We start from the raw sequence: 18,100 nt of genomic DNA on the forward strand, positions 1-18,100 counted from the left end.
AGGTCTCGCGAGAATTCGGCGAGGGGCCAAAGGCCCCTTTCGGATCCGCAAGGCTGCGCAGGCGCTGTGACGCCCTCTTTGTTGCGACGTGGCGATCACGCAAGCGCTCCGGTGGATGATTGGATGGAGAAGGCGAGCGGGCGGGCGGGAGGGAGAGGAGGGAGAAGGTCCCTCCCAGTCCTAAGAGGCTGACCCCGCGCGGATGAGTGGATATACCACATTTCCGTGTCTTTCAACGAAGCCGCTATGCGGGGCTAACGTGACGCCTCTCCCCGCCGAGCACCCTTTTAAAACATTTACAAAATCGCCCTAACCAGAATGTATTAGCCAGCCTCTGACAGACGCTTGTAAATTCAAGAGCTGCCGCGCTTTGGAGGCTCTTCCCCGCTTCGTCCTGTTTCAGTTTTTACCGTAAATGAAGAGGCCTATTATTCTTTCTTTACCCCTATGACCTCCAGCTGAGTTTTAAAAAGTTGTTTTCTAACCCAAAACTGGAGTCAAACCGCAAGAAAAATTGGACACGTGTTCACACTGTGTGTGTGTATCTATAGCTAGCCTCGGAGGCCTCTATTTAGACAGATAATAGTGCAAGCCAAGGGTACATAAAATAAAAAGAAGAGTGCCTCTGAGCATGCTTAAAGTGTTCCTTCTCTCCCACCCACCCCCATCCCTGCTAACGAGTAATAATAAAGGGCCAGAAGCATTTGAGTCTCAAAGTCTTGTTTTTTTTTAACATTCTGCATAGACCCTTTTGTAATTCCTGCAGCTGCTGTACGCTCTCATGCAGCACTAGCAATACAAACCTATGGCAAAGTTATCTCAATATTCTTTTTTTTAATAGTTGTACCCCTGACACATTCGTTGCCATTTGAACAGAACGAACAAACAAAAAGGTCAGTTATCTTAAAAAAGCAGCAGCCTTGACACTGTGAAGGTGCATAGAAGCATTTACAAGATCAGTCCAAACCAATGCAAAAATAATTATTATAATATTTAAAAATACAAATAAGTCCTTCTGGGGGACGGGGGGGGGGGCGAGGGGGGAAAGAATATATATTTTAGAAGCCCTGTCTTGTCTGTAGGGGCCTCGAGCTAAACTGTGCAAACAGGAGCAGGAAAATACAGTTAGATTCAGAATTGCTCTGCAAATATACTATAATGTATTATATATATAGAGAGAGAGAGAGAGGCACTTGTGAAAGAAGGACCCTTGACAATGTAAAATGCAACAGCCAGTTTTGTGCTTTTCCTCGGCTGGGAACTGGCTCCTTTTGAGACATTTATCTTAACCAGACCATCCTGGGTGAAGTTATGACCAAATGTTAGGCTTTCGTGCACGCCAGCCAAAAAAACCCACAAATCATCCAGCCCAAACGGACACGGGAGGAAACTCCACAACTGAATGTTGACTTCAAATTAAGTTCAAGAGAATCCAGATGTGTGTCGCTAGTGCATTTGTTAATTTCTCCCTTCGGTCACATTAGAACTGCCACCCAGCTTAGGAAAGGTTATTCTGGGGGCGCACCCAGGAGCTTGGAAGGGTCCCTAAAGTCTGCCCTTACATGCTTTTGTACACCTGCCATCTTGTCTGCCATCTACTTTAACACCTCCCTGCAAACTCTCTGCTCATCCCATTTGCTAGGCAGGGCTATCCCTCTTGATAATTATAGAAGCATGACCTCTTGCTATCCTTTACCACGGGGGGGGGGGAATAAGTGCCACGTTAGATGGGGGCCAACTTTGTCCAGGTGGTGTCATTTCTATGGGGCTGACCCAGGAATTCACTCCCCTTTTTTGCCCCAAACGGCGCTAAGATTGAGCAATATTTGGCCGTGAAGCCACCCTTTCCATCTTTCCTAGCCCAACCCAAAGGGCCCCGTTTAGGAGTCTACAACAGGAAACCTCTGGGGAAAAAAACTGATCTTAAACAGACTTTGTACAAGGCAGTTAAGAACAAATCTGTTTTTCGTAGTTGGCTCCCCCATTCCCACCCTGTTCCTCTCTTACGGCATCAAGTGCCGGACCCCGACACCCATCAGTAGGGAGTGTTGCCCTCCCACTCCACGAGATACTCCACTTTTCCCTCCGGGCTGATCCTCCGAGCCAAGACTTGATATTTCTCCCCGCAAATTAGCCGGCCAGTGGCTCCGAAGTAGCTGCTGATGGAGGACTGGAGATGAGAGAGGGATAAATCATCTTCGCTCAAGCTCTCTAAAGTCTGGCAGTCAATGGCGTTGTCCGGGCGATCCGAACTGCTGGCACGGTCACTGCCATCCAAGGAGCAGCCGGGGACAAGTCTGCGAAGATGCTCGGAGGATTTCTGCTTGGTGGGGTCGAGCGCCGCATATGGTTTAGCGGAGAGTTTGCGTTTACGGCTCCCGACGTTTGTCCTAGCGAAAGAGGATAAGAAAAAAAAAAAACGGGTTTCTTAGGACTGTGGTGTGAGGCGAACTGCTGGTTTTGGAAAGCAGAGTCGTGGTTTCTGAGGGTGTAAAATTGTGCAGGGTGAGGGAATGGGTTAGGTGTGTGCAGCTGTGTCTCTCTCTTTCTCTCCCTCCCTCCCTCTCCCTCCATGTGTGTGTGTGTTTTGCAAAGGCCTGCAAGCCGGGAAATTTAGAATGGGGAAGGAGATGACGTAGTCCGTATGAAAAACACGGTCGTAAGCCGAGAACTACCTGGTACACTTTTTCTTTCAATTTATAAAGCATTTTCAATTGACAAAGGACTAATGTCACCTTGATTCACAGGACAGACTCGTTGAGGCTGAGCCCGAAGTGCTGACAGCATCCGTGGAATCTACGTCGGAGAGACCCGAGCTTATGCTAGAAAGAAAAGAGGGAGAATAAACAACGCTCGGTTAGGTTTACACCAATGGTACGTTGCAGAGTACGTAAAGGGCCCACCGTGCCTCGGAGCAAATGAAGAGGACCCACCACCAGCAGCCCAGCTAGAGAGATTTGCAATCTTTTGGTCTTGGAAGGATTTGAGCTCAACTCATCACACTCACAATTTCTTTCAAACGTTCACAGGAAGGGCTAAGTTGAAGCTCGTCTGCTTAGCTACTCGGCAGCCGCCGATTAAGTGCGTAGGGCGCTTCAAAAATGGCAGGAATGATGGCATGTGTCTAAAACATCAGCAGTCCACGCTGCCTACCTCCGGCTGAGTGAACTTGCAGCAAAACCCTGATTTTTTTTTGAAAGAGCTTTGCCAGAGCAAACAGTTGGTCTCCAGAGTCACAACCCGTTCACAAGTGGGTCTGAATAGTTGTAGAACAGGGTTAAAAAGAGGGGCCCTTGGTGCTTTCTGAGCTTGGTTGTTTGCGTGCAAACGTTTCATTGCCCAACTAGGTAATATCATCAGGGCTAGAAGGACTGAAAAGCAACCCCCACTCCCTTCCAGCACTGATGATGTTACCTACTTGGGTAATGAAACATCTGCAAGAGAACAATCAAACTCAGAGAACACCAAGGACCCCACAATTCTCCTCCTCCTCCCCCTCTTCCTCCTCTTCCTCCTCCTCCTCCTCCTCCCTGCAAACCCCACTCCCTTCTAGCACTGATGATGTTACCTAGTTGGGTCATGAAACGTCTGCAAGAAAGCAACTAAAGCTCAGAGAGCATCAAGGACCGCACAGAAATGCATCTTTTTTATCTATAAGGGCTGGAATCGGGTCACTGCACTAAGGCAGATGTGCAGTTACCTTTTTAGACTCTGGATTTCATCCAGCGAGAAATCAAAGATGCAGGCCAGGTGATGGTTGGTGCTCCAAGCTGAGGCAAAATCACTCTGTGGCAGGAAAGCAACAAGACAGAGAGGGGGGAAAACAAACAAACAGCCGTTATCCAGCATCCTCAAGTGGGGAAAATAATTTTCAAGAAAACCCACAATCCTCTCCCAGCCCCACAAGGAATTTGGAGGCAATTCCCCACAGCTTTTTTTTTTTCCTTCCTCCAAGCCCATCCTTTTTTGCAAACTGACACTTGGAATAGCATCCTCCAAGAGGAATTTGGGCCTTTTCCTTCTCCGTTCGTGCTGGGATTGGTGAGGCTGCAAACTGGAAAGGAAGTGGGGGTCGGGGGGAGAAATGACAAGGAATCAGACCCAAAGAACAAAGGGAAACAAACTTGAAAGCTCAATCTAAGCACCTCTGCTCGCTTCTACCGACCTGCTTTTGTGGGCGTGTTTGCATTTCCCCCTTTTCTTTGGCTCGCTCAGCCCTGCCAACTTGTCCGGCAGGATTTTGCTGGGAGGATACGGCGGGACTCGAACCCGCAGGCGAAAGATGCATTTCTTTTTCTTGATTTCCTTCCCACACAGGAACCTGAAAGGCCAACAAGAGAATCTAGCAGCTTGGTTGAATGAAACAAGAAACGCCCACAAGGACCCCACAATCCTCTGCCCAAACCCCACCCCCTTCTAGCACTGATGACGTTCCCTAGTTGGGTAATGAAACGTCTGCAAGGAAACCACCAAGCTCAGAGAGCATCAAGGACCCCACAGTCTCCTCCTCCTCTTCCTCCTCCTCCTCCCTGCAAGCCCCATTCCCTTCTAGCACTGATGATGTTACCTAGTTGGGTAATGAAATGTCTTCAAGAAAACAACCAAGTTCAGAGAGCACCAAGGACCCCACAACTCAACCCTCAGCTATAAATATCCTCTTCTACCGAGTCAGCTGAATCTTTCCACCTCTTGGGAGAATAGATTCTTTGAGGCTCACCTGCTTTTGTAGCTGTTTAGTGCATCTAGAAGGAGAGGACCTCGTTCTGCCACAGGAGTTGCAGCCAACTGGGGAAGAGATGTTTTTAAAGGCAAAATTAGCCCCAAATTAGCTTTTCACACCATCTTATAATCCAGCATCCACGATTCTTGCTCATCCCAGCTTTTTGCTGGAGACTTGCTTTTAGTTTTAGGGAAGAGGGGAAAAAACTTGGGAGAACTTGCTTTGCCCACCTCAAGATCCCAGATTTGATACCAAGTTGAGTCTGGAGAAGACCCCCGGTCAACCCCTTTACCATACACACACACACACAAACCCCATTCCTGCCTGACCTTCTCATGCAAAGAGGGAATGCACATCTAAGTATCTCTCATTTAGCAACGGTGGCTTATAGATCCTATTCTATAGAACCACTCCAGAGGAAGGGAGCTGCGTTCAACGGGAAGCAAATGATAAAGGAAATGAATTGAGGCTTTGCCTTCCACCTACACACACACACACACACACACACACACACACACACACACACACATACACGTACCTTGCCAAGCTGAAAGTGGTCCCAGCGGTGATTGACAAAGGCCAAAATTTCCTCAAAGTTGAAATACTTCTTCTTGCTTTGCACGCCCAGGTTGTAGAGGGCAAGGTGCACGACGTCCACCCTGTGTATGTGTGTGTGTGTGTGTGTGTGTGTGTTTGAAAAACAAAGGAGACAATGACCTTCCCGTTGAGGGAAAGGATTGCAAGAGGGAGAGGGCAATTTTTATAGCATAAGGGGAAGGCGTGGGGAATAGCATTTCCTGATGACCGAATCTTTCTTTCTTTCTTTCTTTCTTTCTTTCTTTCTTTCTTTCTTTCTTTCTTCTTTCTTTCTTTCTTTTCTCTTTCTTCTTCCTCCTCCTCCCATATCTCTCATCCCTCTTCATGTCTTCTCCTCGTTCTCCTCCTCCTCCTATTTCTCATCTTCCTCCTCTTCATCTCTTCTCCTCCTCCTCCTCCTCCTATATCTCATCTTCTTCTTCCCCATCTTGTCTCCTCCTTCTCCTATTTCTCATCTCCTTCCTCCTCCTCCTCGTTCTCATTTCTCATAATAATAACATAATAATAATAATAAACACTACAAGTTCGTCAAGGTCTATACGGTAAAAACCTTCGAACCGCATACGAGAACTGGGTTCCTTATATCACACAAGCATCCTTTGCCTTCCACTCTCGCTTGCTCAAATTAACACACGCGTGAAGCCATGCCACTCCAAACATTTCCTGCTCCAGCGTTAACATTTTCAAACGATGCTAAAAACAACCAGAGTGCCATCTCCATCCCCCTAGCTTTCTGGGGGAGGCTGTTCTTATTGGCCCTCATTATAAAGACGCTGGAATCCAGAAGCCAACTTTGAAAAACTTAGCGAGGCCAGGATGAGAACAAAGGAAGCTCTCTAGGGCGTAACATGGTTTGCTAATTCCTCTCCTCCCCCCAAGGGCTAAGTGGTGCCTGTTGCAATAAGATACAGTGAATAAGAATCTTTTTATTGAGGTGGGGTGGGATGGGGGGAGCAGGTCTTACCATCTTAAAGGCAAGCGTTTGAGATACTCAGGTCCCTGATTACACAATGTGCAGTAGAAAATATAAAACCTGGAAGACGAGAGAGAGAGAGAGAGAAAAAGAGAGAATAGGCTCTGATTATTCATTTTAGATGTGTGCAAGAACTGTAATCAGCTTCCCGCCCCCCCCCCCACTCCAGCTGCTGCCTTTGGTAGGGCTTGGACTACAAAACCCTTCCTCCTCAGCCAACAGGAGATCCGGGCTGCACCTACCGATCTCCAAAGAGCATGGGGAAGTTCAGGCACTGCATGCAAGCTTCGTGAAACCACTGGCGACAGTGAACGCACTGCAGCATCTTCAGGTACCATCTGAGCAGGAACAGGAAGAGGTTGTAATCGTTACCGTCCAGTCCTTGTTTAGCGACTGTCTCCGACAGCGACTATGCGCAGGTACGAGGGTGAGGAAACAGTAACTTTACGGCCAGCCATTCCCATTTGTGACCTGGGCAAGGCTGTAAAGCCGAGGGAAAGCTTAGCCACTGTTTCACTCAACGACCGAATTGCCGGTCCCAGTTTCGCTTGCTAAATGAGGACAGTCTCTGCCTTGATTTCTAAGCTGTTGCTGGGGGGGAGGGGGAATCTGAAACAGAATTTTTTTGCAAATCGAGGCTTCTATTATTTAGAACAGAGGATGTCCAAATGTCGGAAACTTTTAAAGACTTGTGGGCTTCAATTCCCAGAATTCCTCAGCCGGCTGGTGAATTCTGGGAGCTGAAGTCCCGAGGTTTGATCTATATACCCTTCAGTCCTTAATATCCCCCCCCCCACCAGGATCAGTTTCTCTCCCAGGGAAGGGGCCAAAGGAATGGCTTAAACTCCTGCCCTGTTTTTAAACATGGGATTGCTTGCGCTTCTTGGAGAGGAATTTAAAAGCAGTGGCCTCCAGCTGTCAAATTTCACTACCCTGTTTTTCAAAACGGAGATATTTCCATCCCTTGGACCAGTTTGAAAGAGTCACCTTCCAGCTGCTGAAGCTCACGGCCATGTTTGAAAAGGTGGAGTTGCAAACACCCCTCGGAGGCGCGCATTTAAAAGCCACGGCCTCCAGCTGCCAAAGCTCAGGGCTGTGTTTTTGTTTTTTGTTTTCAAAAGGGAAATATTTTCATCCCTTGGGGATGCCGAAGAACAGTCTCCTCCAGCTGCTAAAGCTCTCACCCCCGCCCCCACCCTCTTGCACACTTAAGTGATCCACATACACACATACATATCGTCCCCAACTGAACGTACTCGCCGGGACCACCGCAGTAGCAGTAACACTGCTGCTGGTTCGTTCTGTGCAAGGAATCCCATTCCAGCTGCTCCGGATTGTAGCACAGGACCATTTTGATCATCTGCAGGGTCCGGGCGATGGCTCCCTTTCGCAAGGCACCCCCTTTCTGGAGAAGCAACAAGCAACAGTGTTTACTTGGCATTCTCACGTCGTTCAGTGCTTTCTTCTTTTATCTATTAGACAAAGTGTAGCAATCTTTTTTTTTTAATTATCTGCTAACCAAGTCTCTACGGAGATTCTCCATCATCCAAGTCATGGCTGTCCCAAAGATGCTTTTTCAAGAGGCAACTGGACTTCCTTTGTTTTTCTTTGAAGATGTTTCGCTTCTCATCCAAGAAGCTTCTTCAGCTCTGACTGGATGGTGGGGAGTGGAAGGATTTATACTCCTTGCAGACCGCTGGTCATTTCCCTTCTTTCAGAGAGCCGTTGAGGCCACTTGGAGGTTTATCTGTGCCCTCAGGCTCACCTGAGTGGTGCAAATGGGTGTGGAGTCTTCTCCACATCCAGGGGCAGAGAACATCCTGCAGCCAAGAAGACTCCACGCCCATTTGCACCATTCAGGTGACCCTCCAAGTGGATGCAAATGACCAGCTCAACATTCCATTCAAAGCATCAAATTGATCAGGGAATCCAACGGGAAAAGTCCCTGGATGGATCCTCTGCAGATCTATGCTTTGCACAGCCCCTAGTGTCCACCTTTCCTTTTTGCTGTTGTTTCAAACTGTGGGAATAGCAGCCAGGAAAAACCTCTTTGTATGCCACTCACCCTCACAGCGAGTACAAAAATACATCTCCGACAAAACCAGGGGGTCACCAGGGACTCTTCAAGGCTCCCCACCCGAGGAATGTGGCACTGCTGGTGATAACCTGATTAGGGGGGAAACAGAAGGTTTTAAGCTTCGATGCAGGAGCACCAACAACGTTACCAACAACCCCATTCCGGGTCAACACAAGTCACGGAGGATGTTAGCTAGTTGGTCATAAAACATCTGCAAGAAAACCAGCAGAGAGCATTGCTTTCCCTCCCCCCTCTTCCTCCTCCGCAAACCCCACCCCCTTTAGCACTGATGAGGTTCCCTAGTTGGGCCATGAAATGTCTGCAAGGAAGCCACCATGCTCAGAGAGCACCAAGGATCTCTTGAGTCTTCCACCTCCTCCTCCTCCACTCTGCAAACCCCACTCCCTTCTAGCACGGATGAAGTTTGAATTTTAAACTTTTTTGCCCACCGCCACACCCAAGAGGGTACATCGGACCCTCACCCACTGCAGAGAAACCATAGCAAGCCCACCCAAAACCAGGATAGAGGAAGATCTGGAGAACGTTCTCACCAACTCCACACTTCCCACAGATCAAGATCTCATTCAGAGGCTCCGATGTCTTCTCCAGGCAGATGTTGCATTCCGGCTGTTCACTGGGGATACCAGCTAGAAAGCAGGAAGGGGGAAAAAAAAGAAATCTGGTAGGCCCGATCCAGATGTAGAAAAGTAACCCAAGCCATTTGAAGGGCAACTCGGCGGAAGCAAATCCATCAGAATACGTGGATAATTCATATTTTCCCACTGCCAATCAGTCATAGATGTGATGCCTTTTGTCAGGCTAGTTAACTCCTTGCACCCAGATTGACTGCAAAGGAAGCCAGGTTTTACTCCCCATGATTCAAAAGAGGGCAAGGACGCTCCAAACACGCCTAGCACCTGTTCCAAGGTGATCTAGCGCACCCCACGTCTACCCGGCAAGATTCTAGTCCTCATGCATTTCCTCAGCCATCTGCCTCAAGAGCATTTGAAAATCCTGAGAATTCCCCAAGGGCGTAGAGGCCGGGAAATGTTCACCCACCGTGCTGGATGTCCTTCCAAAGCACCCAGTATTTGGAATTATCTTCAAAGGTCACCAGGCAACTTTGCTTAGCATCACTCACCTGTAAATGCAGAAGAAGAAAAAATGCAGAACACCGACCTCAGATTGCAAAGTTAGAGTAATTCCGGGCTTTGATATGGATTACTCCAACTTTGCAAACAGAAGTCTGCATTCACGTCTCAGGCCACGCCCGAGTGCAAAAACGAAGGTGGGGTTCCTCAGCACCCCCACATGGGCTAACTTAACATGTTCTGTGAACCCCCCTCCCCAAATTTTAATTATCCCTTTTGTTCCTTCATCGGCTTTCGAGGGTATCCAGAGATTGCTATTTGTAGCAGAAAAAGGAGATGCAATAATAAATATTTTTTTTAAAAAAAGAAAAGAACAGGCTTAAAGAAAGCTGGGAGAAAAGGAGAACATGTTATTTACTCTCTTAATCTTCCCAAGATAATAAAGTCCATCAGTCCAACGGCACAAGACATACTGTCCTTCGGGCAATTTAGCCATCAGCTCCCGCCGGCTGTCCCAAGTTCGGGCTATCCAGTCTGCCATCGATTGCTGCAGGTGTCCGAGGGCTGCATAAGTGCGCCCAGGGTCAGGGGTCGCCATGCTCCTGGGCTACAGAAAGAAAAAAAAATATTTCTCAAAACGCACAGCTATGATTAACACAAGGACATCAAGTTGCGGTTTTAAGGCAGCCGAAATCGACATTTGGAGCAGACAGATTTTATTCCGCTGAATTAAATTAAACCCAGGGCTGCCGTGCAATCTCCAGGCTAAGCTCCAGCTGCAAAGCATCTTTGGGAGACCAGAACTGAAGTGGAACACTTGCAGAGCCTTACGTTTTGAGTGACATTCAAGAAGCTGGAAAGTTGACCCAAGAGGGCTCTAGGGCAACCAATTTGCCAAAGTCATCCACTCTCGGCTGTATTGTGCAAATCCTATAAGGTCATTTGTACACCTGGGAAATATGTACCCAGCCTGGTGGAAGGCCCAGCTGGGCAAAAAAGCCTAGCAGCTAGAACCACATCTGGCTGGATTTCATCCCGTAACGCCCGTTACTCGATGTAAGAAAGAAAGGAAGATGTTCAAGTACGCTTTGCCAAAGTCTATTTTTGGCCTCTAGTTCTTGGCAGCGTCTGATCCATGTCAAGATTGTGGCATTCCAATGTCTGAGCAAGCAGCTGTGTCACACGGAAAACATCCTAGGTCACTTCCAAAGCTGTTATTGCACAATTCAGGGAGCCACGGTTTCTGGTGACCCAAATGACCAGGAACCTTGGGAATGAGCTCAAATGCAAGAATAGCCTCACGGGGCTGTCGGTCTAGATCAGCGCCCCCCTCCCAATCTTTGGGGCATCAGGAACCGGTTCCGTAGGGAGAAATTTTTCCGCAGACTGGAAGGGATGTGGTTTTGCATGCTGCCTGCATCCCGTGGATGGGGCTTCGCTTGTATGAGTGGTCCGGTTTCTGACCGGTGCCGGTCCACAGACCGAGGGTTGGGGATCCCTGGTCAAGATGTTGGCTGGACACACCTTGACTGATGGCCAACATCTAGAACAACAGCCTACAACAGGAGCAGCACCCTGTGATCATGGGAGGTTTCCAAGAAGAGACTGGACAGCCATTTGTCTGAAATGGTATAGGGTCTCCTGCCTGAGCAGGGGGTTGGGCTAGATGACCTCCGAGGTTCCTTCCGTTATTCTGATGCTCAAAGCTCCTTAGTAGCTGATGGGTTACGGAACCTCTTATGTTACACGTAGTCCTTGACTTAAGTGCACAAATGAACCCAAACTTTTTGCTGCTAAGCGAAACATTTGTTCTGCGAATTTTGCCCCATTTTTTTACAACCCTTTCTTGCCACAGCTGTTAAGTGGATCACTGCAGTTGTTAAGCTGGTAAATTGTTAAATGAATCTGACTTCCCCATTGCTTGGGGGCTGGACTAGATGACCTCCAAGGTCCCTTCCAACTTTATTATTATTATTATTATTATTATTATTATTTAGACATAAACCTCAGTCAACTGAACATTCAAATTATTATTATTATTATGGATCATCGCACAGTCAGCCAGATGTTCAGACTGGATTTGGCATTTTGTCTACCTATCGAGTCCTTACCCAGGACCTGGGATAGGCAGATGTGGATGTTTGATGGCATTACAGATATCATTGCAGGATGGAAGCAGTTCCTAGTAAGGCCGCCTTTTGCAATTGACTAATAGCGAATTATTATTATTATTATTATTATTATTATTATTATTATTATTATATTGTCAAAAGGTCACAAAGGGAGATTGCATGATCTGGGACATGGCAACCGTCATAAATATAAGTCAGTTGCCCAGTGTCTGAATTTTGATCACGTGACTTCCTCCCCGGGACGCTGCAACAGTTATCAGTACAAGCCAGTTGCTTGCGACTGAATTTTGATCACCTGACCACGGGGATGCCAGTGTGAAAAACAGTCATAAACCACTTTTAGTGCTGTTGTAACTTTGAACGGTCACTAAATGAACTGGTGTAACGTGAGGACTACCTGGAGAGCAATGCCTCGAACCCAACGGATGGTGTGTATTGAGATAGGTAGATCACTGCCTTCAGCTGAGACACTCTTAGTCAGAGAATAAAATTAGCAATATTTCCCAATCTGGGGCCTCCTGAAAGCTCTGACTTCACTTCCCAGAATTCTTAGTTAAGCATTCCAAACTTCAAAAAGTGCCTTTGGTTTTCCAAGAAAACGAGGCCTGGAATTCATCCGTTGTTGCTTTTTTTGTTTTGTTTTGTTTTTTTGCTTTTTGCTTTTCAGAAAACCCACCATTATGCAAATGCCACATTGAGAAAAAATGTGGTTCAAAAAAAAATAACAACAACAGCGATCTGCCCTGAATCCTTTTTCCTAGAAGTTTTTGGCAAAGAGCTTTTCATTTCCAGCACTTGCGGAGATGACATCAAGGCTGATTCCTTAAAAATAATAAAAAAAAAATAAAATAAAACAAACTCCCAAATTCTGCAAAATTCTCCTGGAATTGTCTCCGTTGGAAAAAAGGTGGTAAAAGCAAAGCTTTCCCCAGAAGGATTTTTCACTAACATCATCAGCGTAACAACAACACTTGCTGAGCAGAGGAAGTGCAAAAGTCAGAAATCAAACCGATATAAATAGATGGATTATCCCCTCAGCATGCTCTCACTGGCAGATTCAAAAGTTTTTTTTAAAGTGCAATATCTGTCTTTCTATCTGTCTGTCTGTCTATCTATCTATCTATCTATCTATCTATCTATCTATCTATCTATCTATCTATCTATCTATCTATCTACCTACCTACCTACCTACCTATCCTGTCTGTATCTTTCCTGCCTGCCTGCCTGCCTGCCTGTCTGCCATCTATCTATCTATCTATCTATCTATCTATCTATCTATCTATCTATCTATCTATCTATCTATCTATCTATCTACCTACCTATCTACCTACCTACCTCCATTTTAGCCCTAGGTGGGGTCTCCAGCGTCAAAGGTTTCCAGGGTGGGGGAGAGAGAGAACCAGGAGAGAAAAGATGCGGTCGATACAGTTACCCACCCAGGCAAGAACGCGGAGTCTCTCTGCAATGAAGAAAGAAAGTTGCGGATCGAGCAATTCGGGTTAGTAAGAGTTCCCTCCCTTGCAGTGACAAGCAGGGGAAGATCTGATCTCTGTTGCATTTGCAAAAAAAAAAAAAAAGGGGGGGGGAGGGCGTGGGCCCAGAGCCACCCTCGCCCTGACACCCCTACCCCCCCACCCCATACAAAGACCTTCCCACGGTGCCTCTGCTGTAGTTTTGGGTCGTTCCTACCAACAGGATGGGATCCCCCCCAGTTGCACCGCAGGCTTGCTCTCCCCCCCCCTCTGAGGCCCACCAAGAAGGGAGGGTGATACCCCCCCCCCCGCACATCCTCCCTCGGGGTCCAAAGCCGGTTCCCGCCCAGCCACAGGGAAGCCCCTCCAGAGGCTGGTGCGAGCCTGAAGCTGGCGCGCCCAGGCGTGCTGTGGGAACGGGCGGCGGGCAACGTTGGCTTGGGCCAAGAGGATGAGCGGAGAGGGGGGGGGTTCTGGCTAGGGTTAGGGGGCCCTAGGGCAGCCCCCCTCCAAATGTCCCAGTCAGCTCCAATCCAGTTGACAGCCCGGATTTTTAGGTGCCATCCTGCCCAAAAGAAAAGCTCCCGATTCGTTTTTTGCTCCCGTTTCTCTCCCCCCCTCTTTTCCCTCTCTTTCTCTCCATCCCTTTTTCTCGTTTTCTCATTCTCTCTCTCGCTCAGTCTCTCTCCCTCTTTTTCTCAATCCCCCCTTCTCTCTCTCTTTCTCTTTCCTCCTCTCCCTTCAATTTCTCTCTCTCTCTCAATCTTTCTCCCTCGTTCTGTCTCCAAAGTTTCTTTTACTTCTCTTTCTCTCAATCTGCCTCTCTCGTTTTCTCATTCTCTCTCTCCCTCGCTCTCTCCCTCGCTCACACATACACACACACACACACACACACACGGAAGTGTATGCCTAGCTAGCAAAAGCAAAACTCGCCGGACTTTGCAATCCTTCCCCCACCCTCCCAACAAGTCTGACATCAACCCAACAAGTCTGGCATCAACCCGGCTTGCCAACTCGGGGCGCCCCCTCCTCCCTGCGCCTCCCGTGCGCCCCCTTACCTATTTGCCGACCCGGACGAGGGTAGGGGGGCTCCTACCAGGTCGGCCCCCAGCCCTGCTCCATGGCCAGGGGGAGAGGAAAGATCCCGGGGGGGGGGGACAGGAAGCCTTAGAAGCGAGGCGCTCTTGACTCCTCTGCGCCCCGATCGGGGTATCCTGAGCGCATCTCCCCGTTCAGAAGACCCCTCGTGCGCCCTGGGGTGGCCGGGGTTGTCTGGAAGCAACCTGGAAGCGGCGGAGCGCCATCTTTACCCCTCCTCTCTTTTTTTAAAAAAAACGCTACTTTCTCTCTCTCCTCCTCCTCCTCCTCCTCTCTCTCTCTCTCTTTTCCCGCGAATTATTTCGGTTGGGCTCCTTGCAAATTAGCGCGGCGGGTTTCCCTCGCGCCGCCCCCCGGCTCCTCCTTCCAAGTGGCATCTGAGCCCTTTCCCTCCCCCTCCCCTTCTCTCTCTCTCGCCCCCCTCCTCCGCCCAGGACGCCAAGCTTTCCGAGACCGGCTTTTCCCGCGCGCGGAGGCGGGGTGGAGCCTCCATAGCCAGGGGCAGTATACCTCGGAGTAGACGCAAACGCCCCGTGGCTGGGCGTGAAGAGCCGGCGAGCGATTCAGCAGCGCCTCTTTGCCTCGCCCGTTGGGAAGATTTGGGAGCTGGGCAATTGCGGATTTTGCAAAAAATAATAATAATAAATTTGTTTTTCCTCTATGGCTGGGCAGTGCCCCAATAAACGGGGAGGTTCCCCACCCCTATCCTTGAGTATAGGTAGTCCTCGATTCACAGCAATTCATTGAGTGACCCCTTCACCGGTTAAACCCCCCCCCCATTTTCTTTACAGGTATCAAAAGCACTGGGACGGTTCCTAAACTGCAAAAAAGAAAACTCCGCGCTATTTATTTCCACCCAAAACCTAGTTACAAGGTTTGCACTATAGGTTTTTTTTTTTTCCCCTAGTTGGGTCCTTGAACCCTGATCTGAAATATCTATGATGCCAAACTGGGGCAAAGCTTTGACACCCATTTTGGTTGGGAGTGACATCAGAACCAGACTAGAGCTGGAAGGGACCTTGGAGGTCTTCTAGTCCAGCCCACTATACGGTTTCAGACAAGTGACTGTCCAGTCTCTTCTTTAAAACCTCCAGGGATGGAGCGCTCATAACTTTTGGAGGCAATCCGCAAAAGAACCGCATTGGAAGGGACCTCGGAGGTCATCTAGCCCAACCCCCTGCTCCAGCAGGAGACCCTACCCCGTGTCAGACAAACGGGCCCGTCGGATCTCTCCCATTTCACTCCGTTACAGCAACCTCCCTGTTGAGTTTTTGGACTTAACGGTTCAAGCAAGAAGTAAGCAACGCCTTTCCTGGCACCGCTTCTGCTGCTGGCTGGCCTGAAAAAAAAAAAAAAAACGTTTACCAGTCTCTTTTTTTTTCTTTTTTCATTTTTCTTTTTCTTTTTTTTTTTTTGCAAGCAGCTTTTCCACTCTGCTGTGAGTCACGACGGAGATATGGTGAGCCCGTGACACAGTTCTAAAGAAATGTGGTTCATATCCTTCTCTCTTTCCTCTTCTTAATGTCTTTTGCAGAGAGGCAGGTGCCAACCCGACCAGTTTGATTCTCCCTGGGGAGGGATTGCCTTGCTTTGGACGGAAGGACAAGTCAGTGGAAGAGCTGGCCTCCTCCATCCCTGGAGGGTCTCAAGAAGAGTCTGGACAGCCATTGGTTCAGGATGGGGTGTGGGGTCCCCTGCTCGAGCGGGGGGGGGGTGTCGTCCAGCTCGCTTTTTGCTGTCATTTTTAAAAAGAATCAGATTGCAAGGAATTGTTTCATTTCCAAAGAAATGCGTCCTGATCACGAGACTTGCCTGTTGCACATCTAGAACTTAGTTGGAGGAGGAAGAAAAGTGATGGGAAGGATGGATGGATGGAGAAAAGAAAGGAAAGGAGAAGGAAGGAAGGAAGGAAGGAAGGAAGGAAGGAAGGAAGGAAGGAAGGAAGGAAGGAAGGAAGGAAGGCATTTTGGTTCTGTCAGCTCTACCCATCACACAATCTCCAGCAAAGTTTACTGTACCTCTTAAGGAATGCAATGCTGGAAAGAAAGAAAGAAAGAAAAGGCTTTCTTTTATGTAAAGCAAAGCAAAGCAACCTTCACCAGGATTTGAAAGCAATTGGAAAATAGATTCAAGAGCGACATGAGTGAAATTTCATGTTTTTTAAACAGCAAAATTGGGAAGGCAGCCTTCTTCAAGTAAAAGAAGGCCCGTGAACAGTACAATGTGTTCCATCCCAACCGCGTATTTTTTAAAATAAGTTCTGGAACTGCTTCTTCAGCTGCACCTTTAATCTGTCAGTTAAATAAACTACACACCGTATACACAATTAGGACTCGGCTATTAACAGTCCAGTCAATTCATTTTTTAAAAAAAAAATTAAATGAGGTGAACGTTGGCACTCTGGACCCAAATAAATAAATAAATAAAGGAATGCGACATTTCTCACACGCTACACCCCAAATTTGACACTCACCCCAAATCTGGCACTCAGCAAAATGATTTGTCATCTTGCCACACCAGCTTTGGGTTTTTGGCACGGAAAGGGAAACAGCTTTTAAACATGACACGGAGACAAGGTCCACTCACTCTGGATTTGAACCAGACAAGGAACGGATTTGGAGACAGGAAAACGGAGCGCGCAGCTCAGAACCAAACCAGTTTTCGCTGCTGGGCTGGATCAGCATTTTTTGCAGAACCGAATCAAGCCTATTGCAAAGCCGCCATCATTTGGTCACCTGAGATGTTTTCAGTGTGGCTCACAGCCTTCAAATATAATAAGAATAATAAAGTTGGAAGGGACCTTGGAGGTCATCTAGTCCAACCCCCTGCTCAGGCAGGAAACCCTTCACCCCAGAAAGGCGGGGGGCGGGGTTCATGAAGTGGCTTCCACAATGACCTTGAGGAACAAAGTGCCTTCTTTCAAATAAGTGTATTTTGGGGACTGTAACTTGGCCAAAGGGACGAATCGGGCAAAGCCGCTGGCCTCGTTCGTGTCAGCCGCTGGCCTCTGAAATGAGGCAGAGGTAGGGTCTGGGTGGAGAGAGGTCACCAGGTGGTCTCCATGGTCCTGGCTGAGTAGCATGAAGGTGATCTGCAAGGCGACAGAGGGAAAGAAGAAAAAAAAGAAGGAAGTTAGCTTCTTGGAGAGGCACTCTGCCTGAGCAGGGGTTGGACTAGATGACCTCCAAGGTCCTTTCCAACTTTATTATTATTAAGAAACATTGGGCTGTGTCTGGGCTCTCAGCAGCTTCAACCGACAGGTTTGCTGGCTCAAGGAGAAAGAGCAGATTCTTCCCTATCTCAAGGTCACCGGATAGAAGAATTCCTGTGGTTGAACAGATGGTGAGGACAACAGTAACTCAAGACCCATCCGTTGGAAAGACTTCCTGGAGGGGAGAACAGAGGGAAGAGCAGCCCACCCAAGTAGCACTCTTGCTTTGCACCCCAATCTGGACACAATCCACTCCGAGGGAGGCTGTCAGCCCACCTCGCAAAGCTTCTCCGTAGTTGGCAAGGAAGACTCTTCTCTCTCCTGCCAAATCTGAACTTTTAAACCTGGCCTTCGAAGTTCAGGGGCTCTCCCCATCAGTTCTAACTCACTCCTCCACCTTTCCCAGAAAGATCAACATTGCGCTGGATGAGTCCATTCTCAAAATATTCAGCCTACTCCTGAACAAGAGAGACGGTCAAAGAGAGCAGAAAGTCATCCCCTCCTTACAAGGAAGGGCAGGAGAAGAAGGATCAGGAGCCTCCCCCTAAAAAAAGCCACTTTTACGAAGGTGGAGGTCGTGACAAGGTCCCAAACATCCCACCTGGACCAGCTGTGATTGCGAAGGGGTCTCTTATCATCTTTGACGGGAAAGGAAGGAAATAACTCTAGTGAAAGAGAGGTCGGATTCATTAAGAAAAGATTGGACAACCATTTGTCTGGAAGGGCAGA

General features: G+C 48.2%; 2 protein-coding genes across 7 annotated transcripts in view; both read right to left on the reverse strand.

Annotated features, from left to right (window-relative positions):
• Positions 1–722: 722 nt before the first annotated feature.
• Positions 723–16,877, reverse strand: PHF19 (PHD finger protein 19). 6 transcript variants are annotated; one of them, XM_039327114.1, is made up of 16 exons: positions 14,121–14,485; positions 12,926–13,049; positions 9,877–10,065; positions 9,427–9,508; positions 8,919–9,014; positions 8,356–8,456; positions 7,547–7,695; positions 6,533–6,628; positions 6,282–6,350; positions 5,259–5,379; positions 4,718–4,785; positions 4,166–4,321; positions 3,979–4,054; positions 3,701–3,786; positions 2,736–2,822; positions 723–2,390 (listed from the first exon to the last, which is right to left on the reverse strand). In XM_039327114.1, exons 2-16 carry the CDS (start codon positions 12,929–12,931, stop codon positions 2,036–2,038), a joined length of 1,737 nt encoding a protein of 578 aa, XP_039183048.1. In that variant the 5' UTR covers positions 12,932–13,049; positions 14,121–14,485; the 3' UTR covers positions 723–2,035. The 6 variants fall into 6 exon arrangements, with proteins under 6 accessions (XP_039183048.1, XP_039183045.1, XP_039183043.1 ...); XM_039327111.1 differs by lacking the exons at positions 12,926–13,049; positions 14,121–14,485 and adding exons at positions 15,360–15,499; positions 16,747–16,872 and having other exon boundaries at positions 3,701–4,054; XM_039327109.1 differs by having other exon boundaries at positions 3,701–4,054; positions 14,121–14,487.
• Positions 16,434–18,100, reverse strand: part of TRAF1 (TNF receptor associated factor 1) — a 10,738-nt gene continuing 9,071 nt past the window's right edge. The window contains exons 9-10 of the mRNA XM_039327115.1: positions 17,057–17,251; positions 16,434–16,923 (exon numbers count right to left, since the gene is read on the reverse strand). Coding sequence (XP_039183049.1) covers positions 16,867–16,923; positions 17,057–17,251 — 252 coding nt within the window. The 3' untranslated portion in view covers positions 16,434–16,866. The remainder of the gene's footprint in view (positions 16,924–17,056; positions 17,252–18,100) is intronic.

The sequence above is a fragment of the Crotalus tigris genome, unplaced genomic scaffold, assembly GCF_016545835.1.
Source record: "Crotalus tigris isolate CLP2741 ecotype Arizona unplaced genomic scaffold, ASM1654583v1 scf7180000024350.909852, whole genome shotgun sequence".
Taxonomy (NCBI): domain Eukaryota; kingdom Metazoa; phylum Chordata; class Lepidosauria; order Squamata; family Viperidae; genus Crotalus; species Crotalus tigris.